At 31.5% G+C, this 21775-nt stretch overlaps 1 protein-coding gene across 1 annotated transcript in view; it reads left to right on the forward strand.

Annotated features, from left to right (window-relative positions):
• The window catches only part of CPNE8_3 (Copine-8), a 148366-nt gene that overhangs the window by 95714 nt on the left and 30877 nt on the right, over positions 1-21775 (forward strand). Inside the window, exons 11-14 of the mRNA XM_051212952.1 lie at positions 4759-4806; positions 8061-8084; positions 11222-11294; positions 18008-18061. Coding sequence (XP_051073408.1) covers positions 4759-4806; positions 8061-8084; positions 11222-11294; positions 18008-18061 — 199 coding nt within the window. The remainder of the gene's footprint in view (positions 1-4758; positions 4807-8060; positions 8085-11221; positions 11295-18007; positions 18062-21775) is intronic.

Genomic DNA, 21775 nt, shown 5'->3' on the forward strand with positions numbered 1-21775 from the left:
TTTCTTCATAGGATCCACTTGACGATTGATTCGCGGCGGCGTCCCATTACCCTTGTTGTCTTGCTTGTCCGAGACTTCTTTTTAGTGTCCTTGGGCATATGTAACGTTGATTTATCTGAGATTAAATCTAACGAAAGATTCAGTTGGTTATTTTGAGTACGAATCGTTCTTTTATCTCTGTGGATTTGATTTCTATGTCATATACATGTTTCAAAGGTTCCTCGGACTCTGTACAAAACTTTTCCCAATATTTTTATAATATTTCCCGGATCCCATTGGTTCTTTCTGAGGTAGGATTTAATGTAGACTTCGTCGCCAACATTAAAGCTTCGAATATTTGGATTGTAACTGCGCCCATCCACTATTTCGGATGGCAACATGGCGTTGAAAACGGTTCGAATACGCCTTCCGAACATGGCTTCAGCGGGAGACTTACCATCTGGAACATTAAGGTTCGGAGTGGTTCTGTAGGCTGTTAAAAATTTTGTGGTTACCTGCCCAGTTGTCCCTCCGCCTCCCTCTTTCAGTAATGTTAGCTTAAAAGTGTCCACAAATCGTCCTGCATGTCCGTTTGATTGCTGATGATAGGGCGGAGAACAAAGATGAGTTATTCCATTTGTGCTACAGAAATACTTGAACGATTCTGCGATGAATTGCGAGTCATTATCAGTTACGAAGGTCTCTGGAACTCCGAAGCAGCTAAACAAGGTAGACAACTTGTGAATTGTTTCTGATGTTGTACAATTAGGCATGGTATATACTTCAGGCTACTTAGTAAATGCATCCACAATAATTGGAAACATTTTTCCTTGGATTGGACCAGAAAAATCTATGTGAAGTCTTACACAGGGTCCTGCAAACGTTGGCCAACACTGAGGTTCGCATTTCAAAGGATTTTCAGCAGTTTGACTGCATGATGGACAGTTACGGCATTTGTTCTCGATATCTTTGTCCATTAATGGCCAACAAGCATAACTACGAGCCAACGATTTCATTTTATTGATTCTAGGATGGCCATTGTGAAACTGCTTGAGAACCTTGTGACGTAACAACTTCGGAATAACAATTCAATCACCGAACATAATACACGAGTTGACAACCATTAATGAGTCACATAGACGAAAATATTGCAAAAGTTCTCCGTCAAGACGTGTTTTTGGCCAGTTGGTCGAGAGATAGCATTTAGCTGTGCTCAATGTCTTATCGATTTCAGTGATCTTCTTGATAGTTTCAAAGGTTACTGGGAGTCCATTGATTGCGTCATCCAATACGCGATGAACTTCTTTCTCAGCTTTTATATTTGATAGAAGAGTCTCCTTTGGGGTTTTTGATTAGGAATCTATTAATCTTGATAATGCGTCAGCTTGCCTGAAAGCGGTAGTAGACTGATACTTGATCTTGAAATCGTAACCCAGAAGTGTGGTTGCCCATCGTTATAGCTGGTTAGCTGTATGAATAGGAATTCCTTTCTTTGACCCAAAAACGACGAGAACCCTGTATTCTGATTGCTCGAAATAATTACTCTGAATTTTGTCCAATTACAGGCTGACTTTGATTCGTTAATTTGAAGATTGAGGGTACAGAATTGTTGTTTAACCCCGTCACCAATTGTTATAACTTGTTAATGTTCTCCAGAATCATCGTCGCCAATTGGTATAACTTGTCAGTTGAATTCTACCTGTTATACCAATTGGCGACGATGATTCTGGAGAACATTAACAAGTTATAACAATTGGTGACGGGGTTAAACAACAATTCTGTACCCTCAATCTTCAAATTAACGAATCAAAGTCAGCCTGTAATTGGACAAAATTCAGAGTAATTATTTCGAGTAATCAGCATACAGGGTTTTCGCCGGTGTTCTTGAACGGCATTGATTGTTATTTAGTCATACAGTATCTTTCATTATTGTGCTGATTCAGAAAATGGCTATCTCTTCCGACCAATTACAGTTGCTACTTGAGCGACAACAGCAGCGTTTCAAAACTAGCCGGTTGAATGTTTTAGACAATTTACGCACACGGCTGCTAAATCATCGATGTTTTGGAGATTTGATAGAAATTGGTAAATTAATTTCTAATTTGGATACCGAGCTGGAAAATGACTGCAGAACGTATGAACGTGTCGATGAAACCCTCCGTGAATCCTTGATAAGCAGTAGCAGTCATTCATGATCCGCTCAGTGGTCCAGAAATGTCCATTTCAGAGACATGTCATATCGTGGGTTGAAATCCCATTTCCCTCGAGACACAATGTACAAACACTGACTAGTCCAGCTCACAGAAAGACGATGTCTTATTAAATGCTCATGAAATTATTGCAGTACCCGCCCACGAAGAAACAGGAAATGAACCAAGCACCATAATGAAGACAGTCGTATTAAATGAAGCTCATCATTCTAAGACAAAAGTTTCTGATGAATGTACTTATTGGGGTTCTCTAGTTGTTTTACCAGATATGAGTTATCCTAATGACTCACATGCTTTTGATCAAATTTCTTACAAAAGTGGGGAAAATTTGTCGGATTCATTAAATGATGATCAAGAACCTAATGAAATTTTTATAGACGCCGATTATTCTAGTGATCGATTATCTACTAACGAGATTTTCAAGAAATGTGGTGAAAATGTTTCACAAGAATCAAACCTTAATGACCGCATATCAAGTGTCGTTGATCCTCACCATCTAGTCAGTTCTAGTGAACACTCTATTCAATGAGGGAAATATATTTTAAATAGAGTCACATTAACTGTAAGTTGGGAATATAAGGACCCAACATTATTTCGTTGGGGAGGATGAAGTCATAAAATTTAAAGATGGATCTCAACATAGAGTCTTCAAAAAAAGAACAGGGGGGGATATGATGGAAAGAAAAGTCAATTTTCGATTGATTTACTCATTATGAGTTTTATTTAACATTTTTTCTGTTTTGATTCAATGTAATGATTACACAATGTAGCATTTTGTTTTGTTTTCTCGTATGATAATTTATTCTGTATAATATACGATATTCTTGTATTCCATTGACATGAACTATGCTCAGTATGTGATTTGTTATATATGTGGTTTCATCCCAATTATTAATCAAAATGAGTGTACAATCAATATGTAAATGAGTGTATTTTCGACTAGAATCGTCGTCGTGTTTTGAGGTTAATAAATCTTCACTTATACTAATCATTGTGTTCTTACTTTCGCGTCGTGGAAATTGCAGAGGTCCCTTGTTCCGAGTATAGGTGGTAGGCGTTTCCGACATAACAATCAGTGACAACCAGATACAAAAAGTAGTACTAAAAGAGCCAAGACAATCAGCATTCAACTCACAAGTTATAACAGATAGATAGGCTCTAGAACCATTGAACCTTGATTTTGGTCTCCCCACTGATTATCCTATGTCATTCGATCACATATTCAATTAATATGTATTGATAATAAGCATAGATTCTTGTAGCATTGACTACATTAAGCAGTGAACATCCATCATTTTCGTAAATGATAAATGTGCTTTTAACTCGAAACCTTCTTTGTTTCATCAGAAAATATCGTTTAGTTCAATAATTATTTTGTATTAAAATATTTTTAGAATGCTCTTGGGAATATAGTAAAGGAATGATACCGAAAAAAAACAGTAAATCAATAGAAGTATCGTTCTCCACCATTTCAAAATAAAGATTTTTGAAACAAAGGATATCTCTCACAAAATTTTAAACAGTTTCATGGGATCTGACTAACAACAAACATCAGTACGCAGGGATATCAAGTAGTGTAGATTTCTGGTCACTTTATAAGTGATTTTAAGAAATTCAGTGAGATGTGAAAACCAAAAACTATAATGAATAATCATCTTTTGGTTTAAGTTAATAAGCTCAACAGTATCACTTTTGCTTAGAGTCCCAGATAAATCGTTGAAACAGTTTTCAGAAGTTGGAAAAAGTCGGAAACCTTCCTTTACATCAGCATTCAATGGAAGCTTTTCGAAACTTTGTAGAAACGTGGAGGATTATGTGACACATTTTGACTGAGTAGTTATCTATTTTCATCACGAAAATTGTTATGATTCCCAAAACTTCCACGTTACCGAGATTACGTAAACCTATAAATCTCTTGTTTTCTACACATAAACTAACTTTGAAAGTAAATCACATTTTTTCATTCTTCATTCCTTCCGTCTTCCATAATGTGAAGCTAAAAAGTGGTTATTAAATTATGGTCAACTGTTCCAATACTAGACCTATCAACTTATTAAAATGTAAAAACCTCATTTGAATACCTTTAAACACTAACTTCTGTTTCGATAATCATTAAGCATTTTATACATGATATTTTATTCGAATAAATTTAACGGTACATCATTTTTTGCTCTATTACAATGTCATCATTGAAATCATAGAACATAAATCTTACATTCAACTACCAACTCATCCTAGTCTAGAATTCGTCAATGATATTCGATTAAGGATCTGAATAATATGGATTTGATCATTGGTGTATTTTTAAGTAAGCACTGTGAACAAATCCTAAATACTAATGTGTAAAACCTATTCATTACATATTTCTTTTTATTCATAGTATCCAGTCTTGTACCCGTCACTTGTAAACCTCTTTACAGTAAATAATAACAATAATTCACCTCTATACATCTAGGATTCATTCTGAAATTCTTAACGAACCGTAATAACAGAGACTTATATTCACATGAAACTATATCTACATCTATATATGTATCTAAATACCGAGTAATATTCTTTTATTTTTCAGTGAATTATATTTCCGATGCTTTGACTGGGATGGAGCTGTCGGTGATTCGTAAGTTAACTAAATGTATATTTTTTTCATATTTCATTATATTTTGTAAATTAATTCATTTTGTTGATCTGATTGCAACAAATTCAAATATGAACAAAAATTTCAATCATAAAAAATGGAGCATATTTTTTATAATCTAAGAAAATATTAGTGACCATTCATTGTTTTATATAATAATGAGAGGTGACTCAAATAGTCTCATGTTGAAACGGTGACTTAAGTTAGCCATCAATAGGATATTTTATTCAGTTCAACTAGTCATTAATGAAAAGACGTCTATGTATCACCAAAAACCCAAAGAGCACGTAAGCGATTGTGTCATATCCCATTGTGTCTATCAATGTACATGTGTGTGCGGAAACATGTACATAGGGAGGAGCAATCGTGATCTGCAAGAAAAGGTGGCGGAACACATACCCAAATGGCTGCAGAAACAAATGAATTCCAATGGTCAAATAAGATCACAGGATAGACAGATATCTTCCTTTATTGCAAAACATTTGGTTGTGACTGATCATAAGGTTGATATCAAGTCAACACTTGCAGTGTTGTACAAAAGCCTTCACGGGCGTATACTAAGGTTTATTGAAGCTTTGGCTATTCAGAAACTGAAATCCTATTTATGTGTTCGAAAATGATTTGTTCTTACCCTTAATCTACCCTGGTAATACTGATTTATTATGCAAAGTGGTTATCAAATTGTTGTTGTGTACTTTATTTTTCTTTATTACGGCTTACCTTTAGTCGGTCTAGTTGACCTTTCTATATATATAAATGTTCCTAGCAAGTATATGTGTGATCGGATTGTTCTAAGTGTATCATGCTAATATATCACATAATTCTGATAACTTTCGTCTTCTCATTGAATTAACAGAATAAGATATGTTTGTGAATTTATAGTTTATCTGCCCCTCAATGGTTAATACGCGTGGATTATCAAACATTTGCCAGTTTATTTAACTAGTCAATACTGAATATAAGAGTATAATTTTTCACTAAGGATTTTATTTCAATATCTAAATTTCAATTCATTTACATTTTGATTCATCCGATAAGCCGAGATGAGCTACAGTACCATACTCATAGAAGACATATGTAGACAACTTTAAATGATTGACACATTAAAAGAAATGCTCAATAATTCTAAAAATTTAGACTTCATCATTCATCATGATTGTAACAGATCATTTGAACATTTCAGACATTTAACAAATACATAAAGAGAGAATTCAAGATATTCACTTAGGAATTTTAACTATTAATAAGGATTAACATTAAATGTAACAAAATCTACTTCATCTTATATTGAATTTATGAGATGAGACTATCATTACATCTTAGTTTAAATGTTGAACACTTCCAGTTGAGTTTAATAGACAATCATTTAGTTGTACAAATTTCTTCTAAATTCTACTGTTTGTAATCTTCTTCTTGTTGTTGTTATTGAAAAAGTCAACTTGAAAGTTTAATATATAAGAATATGCTGAGAACGCCCTTCATCCTAATAAAGACTAGACAATTTTATTGCTTCCCATATATATATGCTGATAATATAAATCGTTACAATTATTAATAGGCTTTGTTTCATCAATACCGTTTGGTTGTTTGTTTGTTTTTATTTTTTTAAAAGGAAGCAACCAAATAGCCGCATAGCATTCTTATAACAGTCGTGTTGTTGTCGTATCTTTTTTCTAATATAATGAACTAGTTACAATTCTCATAGATCATTCTTAGAGTATTCGTTACATGGAATAGAGAAGATTCCTAATTAATTTTAGTTAATCTAATCAACACTATAAGAAATTATACTTGTGTACTTTAATAAATTTTGTATACATCGTTTTTTTTTCTTTTTTTCCTTTATTCTTAAGAATAAAGATGTAAGAACTTATTTTAGTATCCAAGATACTTCTAACAAATATAGTAATAGAGTAAAAGTAGAGTGATGGAGTAAATAGAGTAATGGGATATCTAAAAAAAGAACTACAATAAATGATGGATTATTGAATTAGTGAAACAAAGAAAGATAAATTACTACCGAATTCTAAACAAGATTTGTTTAGGCCACTATGATTTATTATAAAGATTCTATTGGAGTTTTTCTAGATATTTTTTTTAAACATAAATTAATCTGAATACACCATTTATCAATAAGAGCCGTTTGAACTGTTGTTACAATCAATGTTGTAGAATATTCTTTAACATAGGGTATATATTTACAATATTCAATCTATTAAATTTATTTACACCGTTGCTATTACTATACTAATATATATCTTCAATTTCCATCCAAACCCTTTCATGCAAGTAATTTAAACCTATTATGTAATTGTGATTTTCAAATATCACAAGTTGTAAACAGCTGACGAGAATCATCCGAAATAGAATGAATTTATGCTATTTTGTTAAAATCTTTATTCTTGCTCTTTTCAAAATGATAAAAGAATCTATGTAAGTGAACAATATTGTTTTCGATTAGATCTTCATCAGGCTTTACTCTGATACACAGTAATATTTATATACATATAAGAAATTATTAAACTAATCCATCCTGTAGAGAAAGCTATATTGGGTACACTACCATACAACTGAACCAAAGAGTTAGTGAACACCTCCCTTCGTGGTTAGGAAAAGCTAATATCAAAACAATACGCAGCTCAATTCTATCACACTTGATCGATAGCGGTTATGTAGTGGACAGAAACAAGTCATTTAAAGTTATTTATTGTATTCGTACTAGTTTTCCTTATGGTGTTCAATCTCTTCTCTTACACATAGCAGAAGCTATATGAATTCGAACCAACAATCCAAGTCTTTGTGTTCATAAGAAATTTGTAACACCCTTATCTCTCCTTCGGACTTTAAAAAATGAATTTATTCATTATTATTTTCTATACTGTTTGTTCGTTTATTTTTTTTCACACCCTCCCAGCCTTCATTTCAATCAAATAAACGCTTCATGGTCTAATTATCTATACACTTCTTAATACGTAATCTTATAATTTTTATAAATATTATCTCACTGTAATACGATTAACAGTACTGTATAAGTGTGATTTAGAAGTCTTCTTCAGACAAAAAAATATACATTATCCATTTTCACAATTGGTACTAATTACATTTTGTTAAAATCACTTCATTTCTATAAAAATGTCATACGAATCTTTTTTTGTATTTTTGTTTTTCTTCAATCAAAAAAAAAGTAACTCATTAATTTATTCATAATTTTAATTTGTCTATTTTATTTATTCTAGTGAAGATGTTGATACAGAAATTGAGTAAGTCAATGTGAATTTAAGTATTTCATATGTTGATTGTCTCTATTAAATCCTTCTTTTTTGTTTGTTATGTAATCATGAAATTTGTATATAGAATGAATAAATGATTTGTATATAGTAATAGTAAATGTCTATATTCTATCTATGTCTGAGTCTATTATTAACCATCTAATGTTTAATTCACCATTTTTAACTTGATTTCAAATAATCTACAGTCGTTTAATACTAAAACAATGTTTGTATTGTATGTTTAATAGTATACTCAACATAGTAATAATATGATTAACATAGTGAATATTTAAGTCTTTCAACTATCAATGTATTAACATTAGAATATACATAGATGTATATGTATATTTATATATAGAAAGTCAGTAATGCTTTAATTCAAACATTAATTTACACCATGCATATCATTTGAATAATAATTATTTAATATGCTTGTGTATAAATGAACATAACAAATTAAACAGTTTATTATTCTTTTCAAGTTTTTAAGTTAAGATTACAAATAGTGAAAAACGGGTAGCTTAATATTTTATTTATAAATGTATTTTTTTTTATAAAAGAAACTGTTAAGAAGAAAAGAATAAATAGCTTAGTAATTTAGTTATATCCCTTGGATTAAAACAATTTAGTCTATGAATGCTATATACATATATCTTTTAGTTTATTGTTGGTGCATACTGAAATCTTCATCTGTAGTCTTACCTACTTCATTAGATTGAGTTATATAAATCTTTGGTCAATGACAACATACTGAGGATAAACGGTTCTCTGTAATTATGGCAAATAGTCATATCAGTGTTTTGTCCAAGTCTAATAATGATCATATTTTCGGCAAACTGAATATAAATGCATTATTTAAATAAGTATCAGAAGGGGTTTTGTGGAGATTTTAGTAATTTCAATAGTTGAAATCATGAGTCAATTGAAGCTAGACAACCATGGAAAACCTGGGAGTACTGGATGGCCGTCCCGTCCTGTTGTGGGACTCCTCGTCAGTGCGCATCCACGACTCCACCTTGCGGGATTCGAACACAGGACCTATCAGTCTCGCGCGCGAGCACTTAACCACTAGACCACTGAGATGGCTGGCATCCAACGGTGTTAATATCTAACTTCAATTAATCCATGAAACTGGGTAACACATCCACCATTGACATCAGTGAGTTCCTATCTCACAACTGACCCGGTTGAACTCCACTGGTCACTGCTTCTCACTAGAACTCCAGGATATACCTCTTGAAGCCAGTCACTAGTGAGCATATGTTGATTAGTGTTAGAAAGAGTGGGGTCGTGGATGCACATTGCTGAAGAGTCCCACAATAGGACGAATCGGTCGTCCAGTACTTCCAGGTTTTCTATGGTGGTTTAGCTTCGATTGAATCATGATCTCAACTATTGAAATTACTTAAATAAGTCCTTATAATTAATAGTAATAAAATGTACAGTACAATCAGCTATGAAATGTAACTATATGATTCAGGTGTGGTTTTATTGATCAGTTCCCTTTTATGGCTAATAATTTCACTTATCTAAATAATATATTTAAATTTTACAAAAAAATTCAGTCATTGAAACACTCTTGTTAACTTATTACTTTGAATAACAATAAACTTTCAGGTAGAAGTTTGTGCTGAAGATCTTGTTCAGAAGAACGGTAAAAGCTCCACGACCAAATCATCCAACTTAGAGAACAAATCTCCACCAAAATCATTCGCCTAAGCTACACATCTTCACCATCGCTTTTATAAAAGAAATAATATACTATAATTTCGCAATTGCGTTCGCTCGAGAAAGACTAAACTATTTAGTCAAATATAGTATACACCTCAAATAAATTACAGAATAGTAAAAACTAATTATTTTCACTTGAGATAAACTAGGTATTATTTGTAAAGTTAATTGGGAACATTTTCAGCATCAACTTATTAACAAGTATAAATAGTTAACTTAATTGTTATAAAGTGAATGCATTGCGAAAAGGGATTACCTTGATTTAAGTTCATTAATATATATATATATATATATATATATATATATATATATATATATATATAGCATTTTATACTAATGGTGTCATACACAATACATGTAATCTCATAATTGAAAAGTTTTCTACTCAAAATGTATTAACTCCTGGGAATTCATCTGTTCAATCTGTCCAATTAATAGTTTGGCCCAGTTTACATTAACAATAAATAGTTAAAATAATTTCGCCAAATATATATACACATTTTAGTCAGTCTTCTGATTTTGAAACTGATATGCATGCTTTCTATATACGAGCCTAACCTAATATTTCATTGAAAGAATTACAAACGAATAAAAAGCTGTATTTGCAAACTGAATCGAAATGTACACAAACACATTGGTATATATATACCGCGGATAATTGAGCCAAATCCTAATCAATAACGTGAATCCGTCAAAACCTATCACCAACCATTTGGTCTTGATAGTTCGATTTATCGGTTATTATTACTTTAAATCTTCTGTGATATGAAGTGTACATTTTCTCAAAATCGCTCGTTAACTAGAAAATCATTGAAATATAGGCGTCACTGAATAGCGTTTTCATTCGTACCACAATTAGAACCCAACAAAAAATATGATTTTCTATTTTCAGGTTCTACAGCGAGTATGATATACATCAACAAATGAATCTTGACTTAAAGAAGCTTACTTTAGAAAAAGTGTAACAATTGTTAAATAGCACATGTACCACCTGTCTTGTTTCTGGTCAGATTGAACTCCTGAAGTCATAACATTTCACTTGAACTAAATTTCGGTCGAAATCTAGAGAATAAGTAGTAATCCGCCTAATTTGATGTTTTAGGAAACGAATTTTTATAAGATATGAAAAAAATTGTTGGATAAAACGGTGCTCATCGATTTTTACTGTTCCTTTGGTTAATATTAGTCAATGACCAAAGTTAACTTTTAAATAAACGATCTCCTTAACCATCGGGCTACCATATCCATCTTACCATCAAACATTTTACCATTGTTTATTTATAAATAAAATAAAACTTGATTCATACATCACCCTTCGTATTTTCGTTGAGTTATTTGTGAAAATCACAATTTCTGTTCTTATAAAATTATTCTCTTATTTGATTTCACTTTTACAGTGATCTAATTGGTGAATTTAATACAACTGTTAGTCGTTTGTTGAACAGTAATGAAAATGGAATTGAATTTCAGGTAATGTTTAACTTCTTAAATTGTTGCATATATATATAGTACGTTCTTATTCTATCCCAAGTCCATAAATATCATTCCTTTTTTAAAGATATATCTGCTCATAGTTTATATTACGGACTGATTTTATTTATATCACCATCGAAAACCAAAAAGTCCCCGACAATTATTTCGACTCATGTATCAACAAACCCTCCACATATCGAACCCAGGAAGTTTGGCAACCCAAGTAAACGCTTTACCTCCAGATCACTGATCACGAATCCGATGTTGATTAGTGGAGCCCAACTATATCAAATGTAAGACAGTTATCAACAACAGAAATGATAGATAGTTGCTCAATATCGCTAAACGGTTGAAGTTAGATCAAATTTCAGCTTAATAATCTGAAAATTAACCCCTTATCACGAACCCGAAGGATCTGATTCTGGTCCCTGGATGTAGGGTTATGGATATCCACTGTCGAGTAGTCCCATACTTAGCCGAAATGTGCGTTTAGTGCGTGCTATTTTCCAATAGTTGTCTAGCTAAGATTAGCCCGTTGTTAAAACTATGGAAACTTAATCATCTCTAAAAGACTTATATTAACAGAAGATATATAACTTGCTAGTTATTTTCGCTTCTTATTCCATAAATCCATTGTTCATATTACAATTAATTAAAAAATAAGTTAGAATATGTAACAAAACTCGTTCAGAATATTGTATTTATTGCGTGTTTTCTTTCAGTCCCCCCCCTCATTAAATAAAAATGGATGTCCCTACAAATAAATATTCAAAAACATTTTTCATGTTTTCACCGTTATCTTTACTATTTTTGTACCCTTTTTCTCCTTCTTCTGATTAAAATGTAATCAACTTATTTTATTCTCTTTTAAAAATACATAAAATATAAGTACATTAAGTCGATGAGTCCCTATTAAGATGTAATAAGTGTCATAGATCCCACTATTAATCACATATCATTTATTCTAAAGTACAAATGTATACTATTTGTTTTCTTAAGTTGATGGTAATATTACGTAACACAGGTTACTAGAATAATTTTCCTAGCAAATAAAATGGATTCAGTTTGTGATAGAATACAATTCATGATAAGATGTTTTTTTTTAAAAAGAAGTAAAACATCAATTCGTAACAAACCCTTTTACTAAACATCATTAAAAATTCTCACAATAGGACGAAACGGCCATCCACTATTTCCGGGTTTTCCATGGTGGTCTAGCTTCAATTGACTCATGATCTCAACCATTGAAATTATTATATTATCCACAAAAGCCCTTCTGATATGAAAAATAACTAGTCCGAAGAAAATTCTCATGATACATAAAATAGGTGAAACAGAAACTTTGCTGTTGTTTAAATCAGTTGTTCATATTCACTTTTATTCATAAATATGTAGAGTTTAAATTGATATATTGAGACAATTCATTATTTACAACTGATTGATCATTGGGTGGTGATTAATGTCATGTATGCCAAGACCTTCTTAGTGCAAATCTAATCCTATTGACCAAGTTGCAATCAATTGTAAATACATCTCATTTCTACAGGAGGTCTCTGACTGTGAAGCTGGGTGACACGGGATCGAATCCATCAGGGAACATCAGTTCCCTCAAAATTACAGGTACACCTCGCTGACGAGTGCCAAGTAACACGAAATCTAGATCCACGGTTTCCTGTTGACTACCTCCAACCACCATCTTATCATGATTCATTGTGTATCTATCAGCTCATTTGTTATTTGAATCACTAAGTTTCTTTACCTAAAGATACAAACGTGTGTTGCTCACCTGTAGATTTAAAAATTCAAGATCCAAGTTATCTTTGTATCCATGATTGAGAACTGAAAAGAATTGTGTATTTAGAAATACCAAAAGTATTTACAATTGGTTAACCTTCAGTAATAATCGAACTAACGTCAATTTAAGATTAATATTATGTTTAGATATTTTTGATTAAAGTCATATTGTTAATTAGTATTCTGAATGTTATGTAGTTTCACCGCAGAAACTAAAGATAACTGTTGGATGGTAAGTGATGACTATACTTTTCTGATAAGCTTTAAACTAGGAGAAAATTGTTATCCAGTTCACTTTAATTCCATAGTTGATAATAATCTATAGCGAAAATAAAACTGAATATAAGTTAATCTTGATTGATCTGTCAATCAAATGCTTTAAGATTTCCTTTCATATAACAATAATAAAACAATCAGAGATCTTCTGTAAAATAAATGAACTTTATACTATGTAATAAGAATATTTAGACATAATGAATTCCAATATAAACAACTAAATGCACTTGATCATTTCTCTAGTTAGTATTGCATTAACATAAGAATAGCTATTATAAGCTGAATCAATCACATACAAGTCAAATGACTAATGTAAAATACTGACTGATGTAAGCTATTATTAGTAAAGATTTAGCTTAACTTTCTTGGTAGACATGTATACGCTATTGGATAAAAATCTAGTTTAATCTTTTGAGGAACATATATCTCTGTTTATGAATGGTGTGGATAATTTCTTTCATTAACTCACTATAGATATGATATCATTTAATAATCTAAGTTATTAATCGAAAGGAATAGTCTCATCAAAAGTAAATTTATCATTATAATATGTAGAATAAGAATTTAAAACTCTTGACGCGTTGATTAATGTCGTTAGAGTTTACTTTTCAGTATTCATGACTACCTAACAAAGTGTAATGTAAATATGTAGTTAACATCTTAAATAGTTTAATCTAAATTCATATAGTCCAAACAGATTATAAACCAAACTTCATTAGCTCATTTTAGTAATCTGCTTAAGTGGTGATAATCTGTGGAAAATCGTCAAACTCCAAGTTCTTTAAATGACAGTTTATAATCAATAAAAAAATTGGAAATTACAAGTCCAAACTCTTTTTAAATGATTCATAACACCTGATGCATATAACCTATTTCCCCCCTCCTTATATTTGCAAAATTTTAATCTATGGAGTTATTTACAGGTTTTATCACCCATTTACTTAGCTATACCGAAATATAAACATAAACACTTTAGTGGTTGTGGAGATTGTTAAACTTTTGATTGAAATCATGAACCGATTGATGTTAGACCACCATTGAAAATCTGAAAACACCATACGGCCATTTTGTCCTATTGTGGGACTCCTCAGCAGTGCGCATCCACGATCCTGCTCGCGGGATTCGAACCCATGGTGTTCAGTCTCGCGCGCAAATGCTTAACCTACTGAACTAATGAGCCGGCATCCAATGGTGTTAATGTCTAACCTGAGGAGTCCCACAACAGGACGAAACGGCCGTCCAGTGCTTCCAGGTTTTCAATGATGGTCTAACATCAATCGGTTCATAATTTCAATCATAAACATAAACACCTAAAAATTAGTTCTCATTAAATATGTCTGTTCTGTTTACATGATCTAATTAATACATACACGAATTCATTTATAAAGCCTTTTCTTATAAAAGTCGTGAAATAATTTGAGTAATCTATTGAAAGAAAACATCAAATAAAATAGCTTTTTCTCAGTTGACTAAACATTTCGGTAAAATGTTGATAATACTTACAAAGCTATGATAACGAACAACCTCTTTTATTGATGAAAACATAAAATATGTGTAGTGTTTTGTGCTTATTTTGAATGCCGATTCATTTTCTTAGTAACCACTAATAAAATAAACTTTCAGAATTCCATGCATACCTCAAAGTTTTTTTTAAAAAAACAATCATTATATATAAGTAAAGATGGATAGTGTCTAGCAGTGGAAGCCAGGACATTCGTTTCGTTCTATTTTGAACTCGTCATCTGGATATACCTGCATCTCAGAATTGATATTCACTCTGTGACTTGAACCTCGTATCGTTCGCTTCAAATACCATCATGTTATCTACTTAACTATTGAGTTCCTATATAATTTTATTTAGCTCAATTATTGAATAGATCATCTATCATAAAAGTACATATTTTTTAAAGAAAAAATCACTTATTCTATCTTATAATTGTAAAATCTAAATGAGCATTTTCTTAAAGATGAGTCTCTTTATTATTTATATTATCTAATTTTCTTTTGAAATATAATGAGATATTATTTATCAAATTTACCGATTCATTAACTAATCCATTGAACAATACATAAATGGATTTGCTTTTTGTTTACAGCCTTTACAAAAGTGAAAAAAATAAGTCAGTGATTTTAAATTACATATATAATGATAATACTCATATTGTACAGATAAATGCAAATCAGCAAGTTATTTCTAACCTTTTTTGTTAAAGGAATAGTAATAATAAACATGCATATATGAATCTCACGAGAAAAGATAAACACCAACATGTGTTTTGAATAATCCTTTGTAAAGGATAGTGATTGGATGTAATTAACCCAAATAACTTAGCGATAAGATGTTTGATTGTGAAGCTGGGGGACGCGTAATTGAATACATGGTGTGCAGTTCCTTTAACATAACAGGTACACCTTGTTGGTGATTGCTGGATAGCAAAATATCCATGTCTTGAGCATTTTGTTAATTACCCCCAATAATTATTTTACACCTAAATATAGTGCACGCGATGTTGAGTTACAAAATGTGCCATGTTTTGTATCAGTTAGCATCAGACGGTTAAACATATATATATAACTAATAATGATCAGTATGGGAATGTGGAGATTATTAAGTTTTTGATAGAGATAATGAATCGATTGATGTTAGGCAACCTCTCAAAACCTAGAAGCATTGTACGGCTGTTTTGCTTAATCATGGGACTCCTCAGCAGTGCGCATCCACGATCACGCTCGCGGGATTCGAACCCAGCACCTATCGAACTCGCGCGTGAACGCTGGTTCAGTGGTCTAGAGGTTAAACGTTTGTGCTCCAAACCGATAGGCCCTGGGTTCAAATCCCGTGAGCGTGATCGTAATCCAGTCAAACAGCAGATTATAATCAAAGGAAAATGAATATACATATAATATAGTTATTTAGTAGTCATACAATAAGAATATTCGTATAATATTCGTCCATAAGTAATTCCTGACTGTTATCACCCATTTATTCCCCTCCGGATATAACACAATTACTCGTCTTCTTTTTTTTCAATATACTATATGGAATTTTAAACCAGTTGCCAAAAGCCATAGGTAATAGGTTATAATTACTATTGTTTTTATTCATCTTTAATTAATTCCCAATAATTTCATCAGTTCACCAGTTCATAAGTAAATCAATATTTAAAGTTATTAGTCTACAATGCATTTTAATCAAAAAAAATAGTTCACTGACTATATAATGTAATAATAAAATATATTTAATATAGTAAGATATATATATATATATATAATGACTAAATAATATTTATATTTAGTAATGACATAGTAACAATAACTAGTAACTCTATGGAAACTGATAGATTTCTCCACAAATTTTAAATTATTTCCTGTATTTCATTCATAACAAGATATATGTACAGATTAAAATATGAATGACTTTAGGTTAACTGTCATTTAATTGAGAAACATTAAATAATTGTTTAAAGAGAATTATCATAATGAAATGGATTACAGTGTTGAAAATATCAAATAGTTATTCATTTTAATAGTTAAATTCATGAGTTAAGTAAAGGTAGGCCATCATGGAAAACCTTGAAGCACAGAATAGCCGTTTCGTCCTAATATGGGATTTCTCAGTAGTATATATCTATTTGTTTAAAACTGTTTATCAGTATGAACTGATGATCATCATATATTTAAACTATGTTATATGTACTACATTTGTATAATGTTTAGTTGAAATTCAATGATTCATATTCTCACCATGAAATGAATCATGATCCATAACAAATGTTATGTATAAAGTAATAACGACATCTAGAATTAGTGAAACTTCATTATTCACAGAGTTCAATTAGAATCTTAATAAATCTTTATCAAAGCTATTCAACAATAAACATATAAATAATATTTTAATAAGTACTTTTACAAAGATATTTTGAACATTCACTTGGTATTGTTTGGCTTATGTCTTCCCATTGAGGTTTATGACTTCAATTGATCAGTCTCTTATTGGCATATGTGCATACTGTGCGTATGCCTCAATATTACCTTAATTCACAAGCTTTTTGTAAGCAACGATAGGTAGTGGCTAGCAGTGGAATCCAGGACGCGTGTTTCGTCCTATTTGAGATTCGTCAGCTCGATGTATCTGCATCTCAGAGTTGATGTTCACTCTGGAACTCAAACCCAGTACCATTCACTTCAAACGCCATCGCGTTATCCATTCAGCTATTTTAAACAGTTTGAAGATGGTAATAACATAAAATGACATGAACCGAATTCTAAGTACTTACTGTTCAACACTCTCATACTTGAAGGAAAATGAACTGTCATATAATATTCGACTTTCAATAATTCTTCAGCGCGTATATCATTTCTTGATAAATAAATAAAGATAACTACCTTCAATCTAAACAGATTCCTTCAAAAATAGTTCATCAATATGAGTATTATTATAAATATCCAAATTAATAGATTCTGAACAAATTATCTGATAAATAAGACCTCACAATCAACATGTATTTACTTGTTAAATAAGTATCCTTAAAATTGATTTTATTTTTGGATAAAAATTATTTTATCCCATGATTACATATGTTCATTTTTTGAAATTATTCAATGTTCCATTCTCTCTGATTTTTTTTCCCACTAAACAGTTGATTAATATGCCGAAGAAAAAACGGAAAAAATGCTATCAGAATTCTGGTCTAGTAAGTTTATACAATATTTGTATTACTACATACACACACACATGCACACAACATGGATACATACAATACTTGTGTTAATATTAGGTTGGTTGATTTTATGGCATGTAGTGCAAAGTTTTATTTATTTTTCAATAAAAAAGAACAAGACTCAGCAATTATTCTATTGAAAATTAAATGTTAACATTTAGCTTTATTTTACATTAAAAATGTTGAGAGAAAAAAAGTAAATTATTAGTTAAAAGTTGCTTTTGTTGTGTCAGAAAGTTTCAATCATCTATGGAATAAACATACTGAGACATGAGAATACATGACTGGTATTTAACGATACTTACTTTTCCATAGTTTGAATCACAAATTGATCTTAGTTAAACCGTGACTGAAAAGCTCTAACCACCGGACGACCGTTTCGTCTTAGTATGAGACTCCTCAGAGTTGTCAACCCATAACATTGCATTAGAAAATCGAACTCCAGACGTTTGGTTCCACGCCTGAACGCCGGACTCCTAGACTACTGGTGTACATGTTCAAATTAGGTCAATTTACGATACTGTCCAACACTCATCCATTGACTATTGTGAATAACTGTTTCATACTCGACATGCATGAACTCCAGTGGTCTCGGCTTCTTACTCGAATGAAACATCTGTCCAGTGCTTCCAGGTATTCAATGAAGGTCTAGATAAGATCAGTCTGTGACAGTCTTTATAAATCCCTTATATACTGATATGTTATTTATATTAGGGCGCAAAGATAATGGTTATGTCAACCTTTTTATACGTGTTAGGTGTCTCATTAGTACTAATAAATTAGCGGCTTGAGAAATTTCGATGATGACAGAAGAACAATCATATGACTTTTGCAAATTTACGCCACTTCTGAAACTGATGATATATCCATCTGCTATTCCAAGACCAACTATGTTATTCACTAGTTCCCCCTGTATTGTACTACAAATGAATTAAATAGTTACCAAGGTTATCATACGTTAAATGAACCACTAAGCAATGAATACAGTTAATGTAAAACGTACATGTTAAGACAAAGTTGTCCATATGTTGTGATGACTGGAACACGTGTTCTTTATGGTATAACGTAAGCTATGATATGATATCAGTCCATAAGATAATCGACTGGTGATTTGAACTGTGTCCAGAATTCCAGATTCCAACTGGAACCTTAGAGATAACAGTAAGCAACGGTATAAGATTTTGTGATAGTATGTCTTAAAATTGGTGACAGTAGTCCCGATAATCTAATCATTAGTTTTATTTCATCTTTTCGTATGTTTCAGTTTTTCACAAACATACCATTATTATTGCTAAATTAATTCCTTAATTTCTTTGCATTGTGCTAATGCGAAACATGAAAAATTGAAACGATAACCATTTTTAGTCTGTCCTTACGTCAATCATATTTAAAAGCATACTCTGATTGACATTTTAGCTATCCGAACAATTATATTAGATTAAATAGGTATTTCGAATTAACTAGGTAACCTTGAACATAACAAACGTTCGTGTAAAATAAACACTGATAACATCGTTCAGAACGCCATTGAAAACACAAGTGAACTCCCTCATTGATAAACGTTCATATAGACAGTTATCTATAAAAATTGATAGAATGCATCAATTTCCATATTTCTAAAACAACTCTTCAACAAATCATTAAACAATGAATTTTTCAATTTTAATCAAATTTAATGAATCTAGAAATTAACGTCTTTATAAATATCATTAGAACTTATTTCGATCGTGATCATGAACCAACCAATGTTAGACCACCATTGAAAGCCTGGAAGCACTGGATAGTGGTTTTGTCCTAGTATGGGACGCCTCAGTAGTACATATCTATGATCTCGCTCGCGAGATCCAAACCCAGGACCTTCGGTTCCGTGTGCGAACACTGAAATCCCAGACTACTGAGCCGACACTCTACGGTGTTAATGTCTAACTTCAACCAATCCACGATATCGCGCGACCATCTTCCACTGTCTTCGGTAGGTAACTACCTCACCACAGACACGGTTGATCTGCAATAGTCAAAGCTTCTAACTAGAACTCCGAGAATGACCTCTCGAAGCTAGTCACTAGTAAGCACTTGATTATTATGAACAAAAGGTTGTGGAGATTGTTGAATTTTGACTGAGATCATGAACATTAATCGAGTTATGATCTCAATCAAAACTCAACAGTCTCCACAATCCTATATTGAATAAAACTTATTGTTATCGATCAGATTTCATACTTGGTAAGTATTTCTATATCATCTATAAAAAGCATTTGAACAGGAATATAATCAACAAAGATTATTATATAGGCTTAAACACTTTAAACCTTAGTTTCGTTAGTGTTTTGTTCTATGGACCTAGTCAGTTAATTATTATGCGTTTATTGTACTTATAGATGTCATCGGCTTAAAACTTACTAAGAAATAGCAATATTCATATCGTGATTATTATTATTACAAGAAAAACCCCACAAGTAACCTAAAGGTTGTTCTCCAAACATAGGAATGAATCGATCATTGACAAGAATTAAACTGATAATGTCTACTCCTTTATTTTAATTTTGTTCCTTATCCTAATTATTATACGTTGTTGTGGCTCATTCACTGATGGATTTGATAGTTCTCAGTATATTTATTGATTGATAAATAAACTATTACCCAAGCTACGGAAAACTGTATGATTGTCATTTTGTGTAATCCTTGTCTGATGTTTCAATATTTTCCCATTTGAAATCTTGGGTACAGTTATTCTTCAGCATTGAAACTATTAGTGACGTCACTCTCTTTAAAGTTTTTAAGTTTGATGGCATCCGTAAAGATAGTAAAAACTTCACAAATAAACTGCCAAGCTCATAATATCCCAGCTCTCCTCTTGCTCACGTACAGACTTTCTACACCATCTTAAGATATATCTACTTGATAAATAATTTTGTGTTACCTTGAAAAGTCCTTTGTTATGTGAATGATTAAGCGTTGTCTTCAAATTTCCATTTTACTTATACGTTAAGCCTTGATTTCAAAGCAAATTAAACCGTTGCACAATTATGTAACCTTTTCCAACCAATTTGTAATCTAATGAAAATAAGCTTGTTTTGTATTATTAATAAGTAAGAGCTTGGATTATCCGATTGCTAAGATTCAGGACTGAATTTTAATCATATTTTGTTGACATATATGTATCCTGCTTGAAATACCTCAATATAGCTATTCTATGACATTTTTTTTAAAAAGCTGGACGGACTTACATATCAGGGTTTGTAGTTATTTCGAGGTAATCTTCATAAAATCCAAACACATCAGAAAGTATGGATTAAAATTTGAAGCTGAAAGCTAACAACGAGATAATTCAAATACTTACTAATAATTATACAAAGATCATACGTATTGAACAAGACATCGATTATCAGTACCTAATGATTCAATAGATAAACAATTGCCATTTGAAGCGAAAGCTACTGTGTTCAAATCCTAAGTGTGAATATTAACATTAGGATATAAGTGGATCTATATTGTCAAATCCCAACATATGAAAAAAAGCATTCGTTCTAAATTCCAGCTCTAGACATAACCTATATATTCTACTTATTTCTTCTTGATATACATTATGTTACATAATGTCCCGATAAAGATTTTCATGGATTAAAATTAAATAAATAAGTATCTCCTGTAAATTAAACTATACAGTAAATGACCTGAGAATTAAAT

Source organism: Schistosoma haematobium, chromosome 1, assembly GCF_000699445.3.
Source record: "Schistosoma haematobium chromosome 1, whole genome shotgun sequence".
Taxonomy (NCBI): domain Eukaryota; kingdom Metazoa; phylum Platyhelminthes; class Trematoda; order Strigeidida; family Schistosomatidae; genus Schistosoma; species Schistosoma haematobium.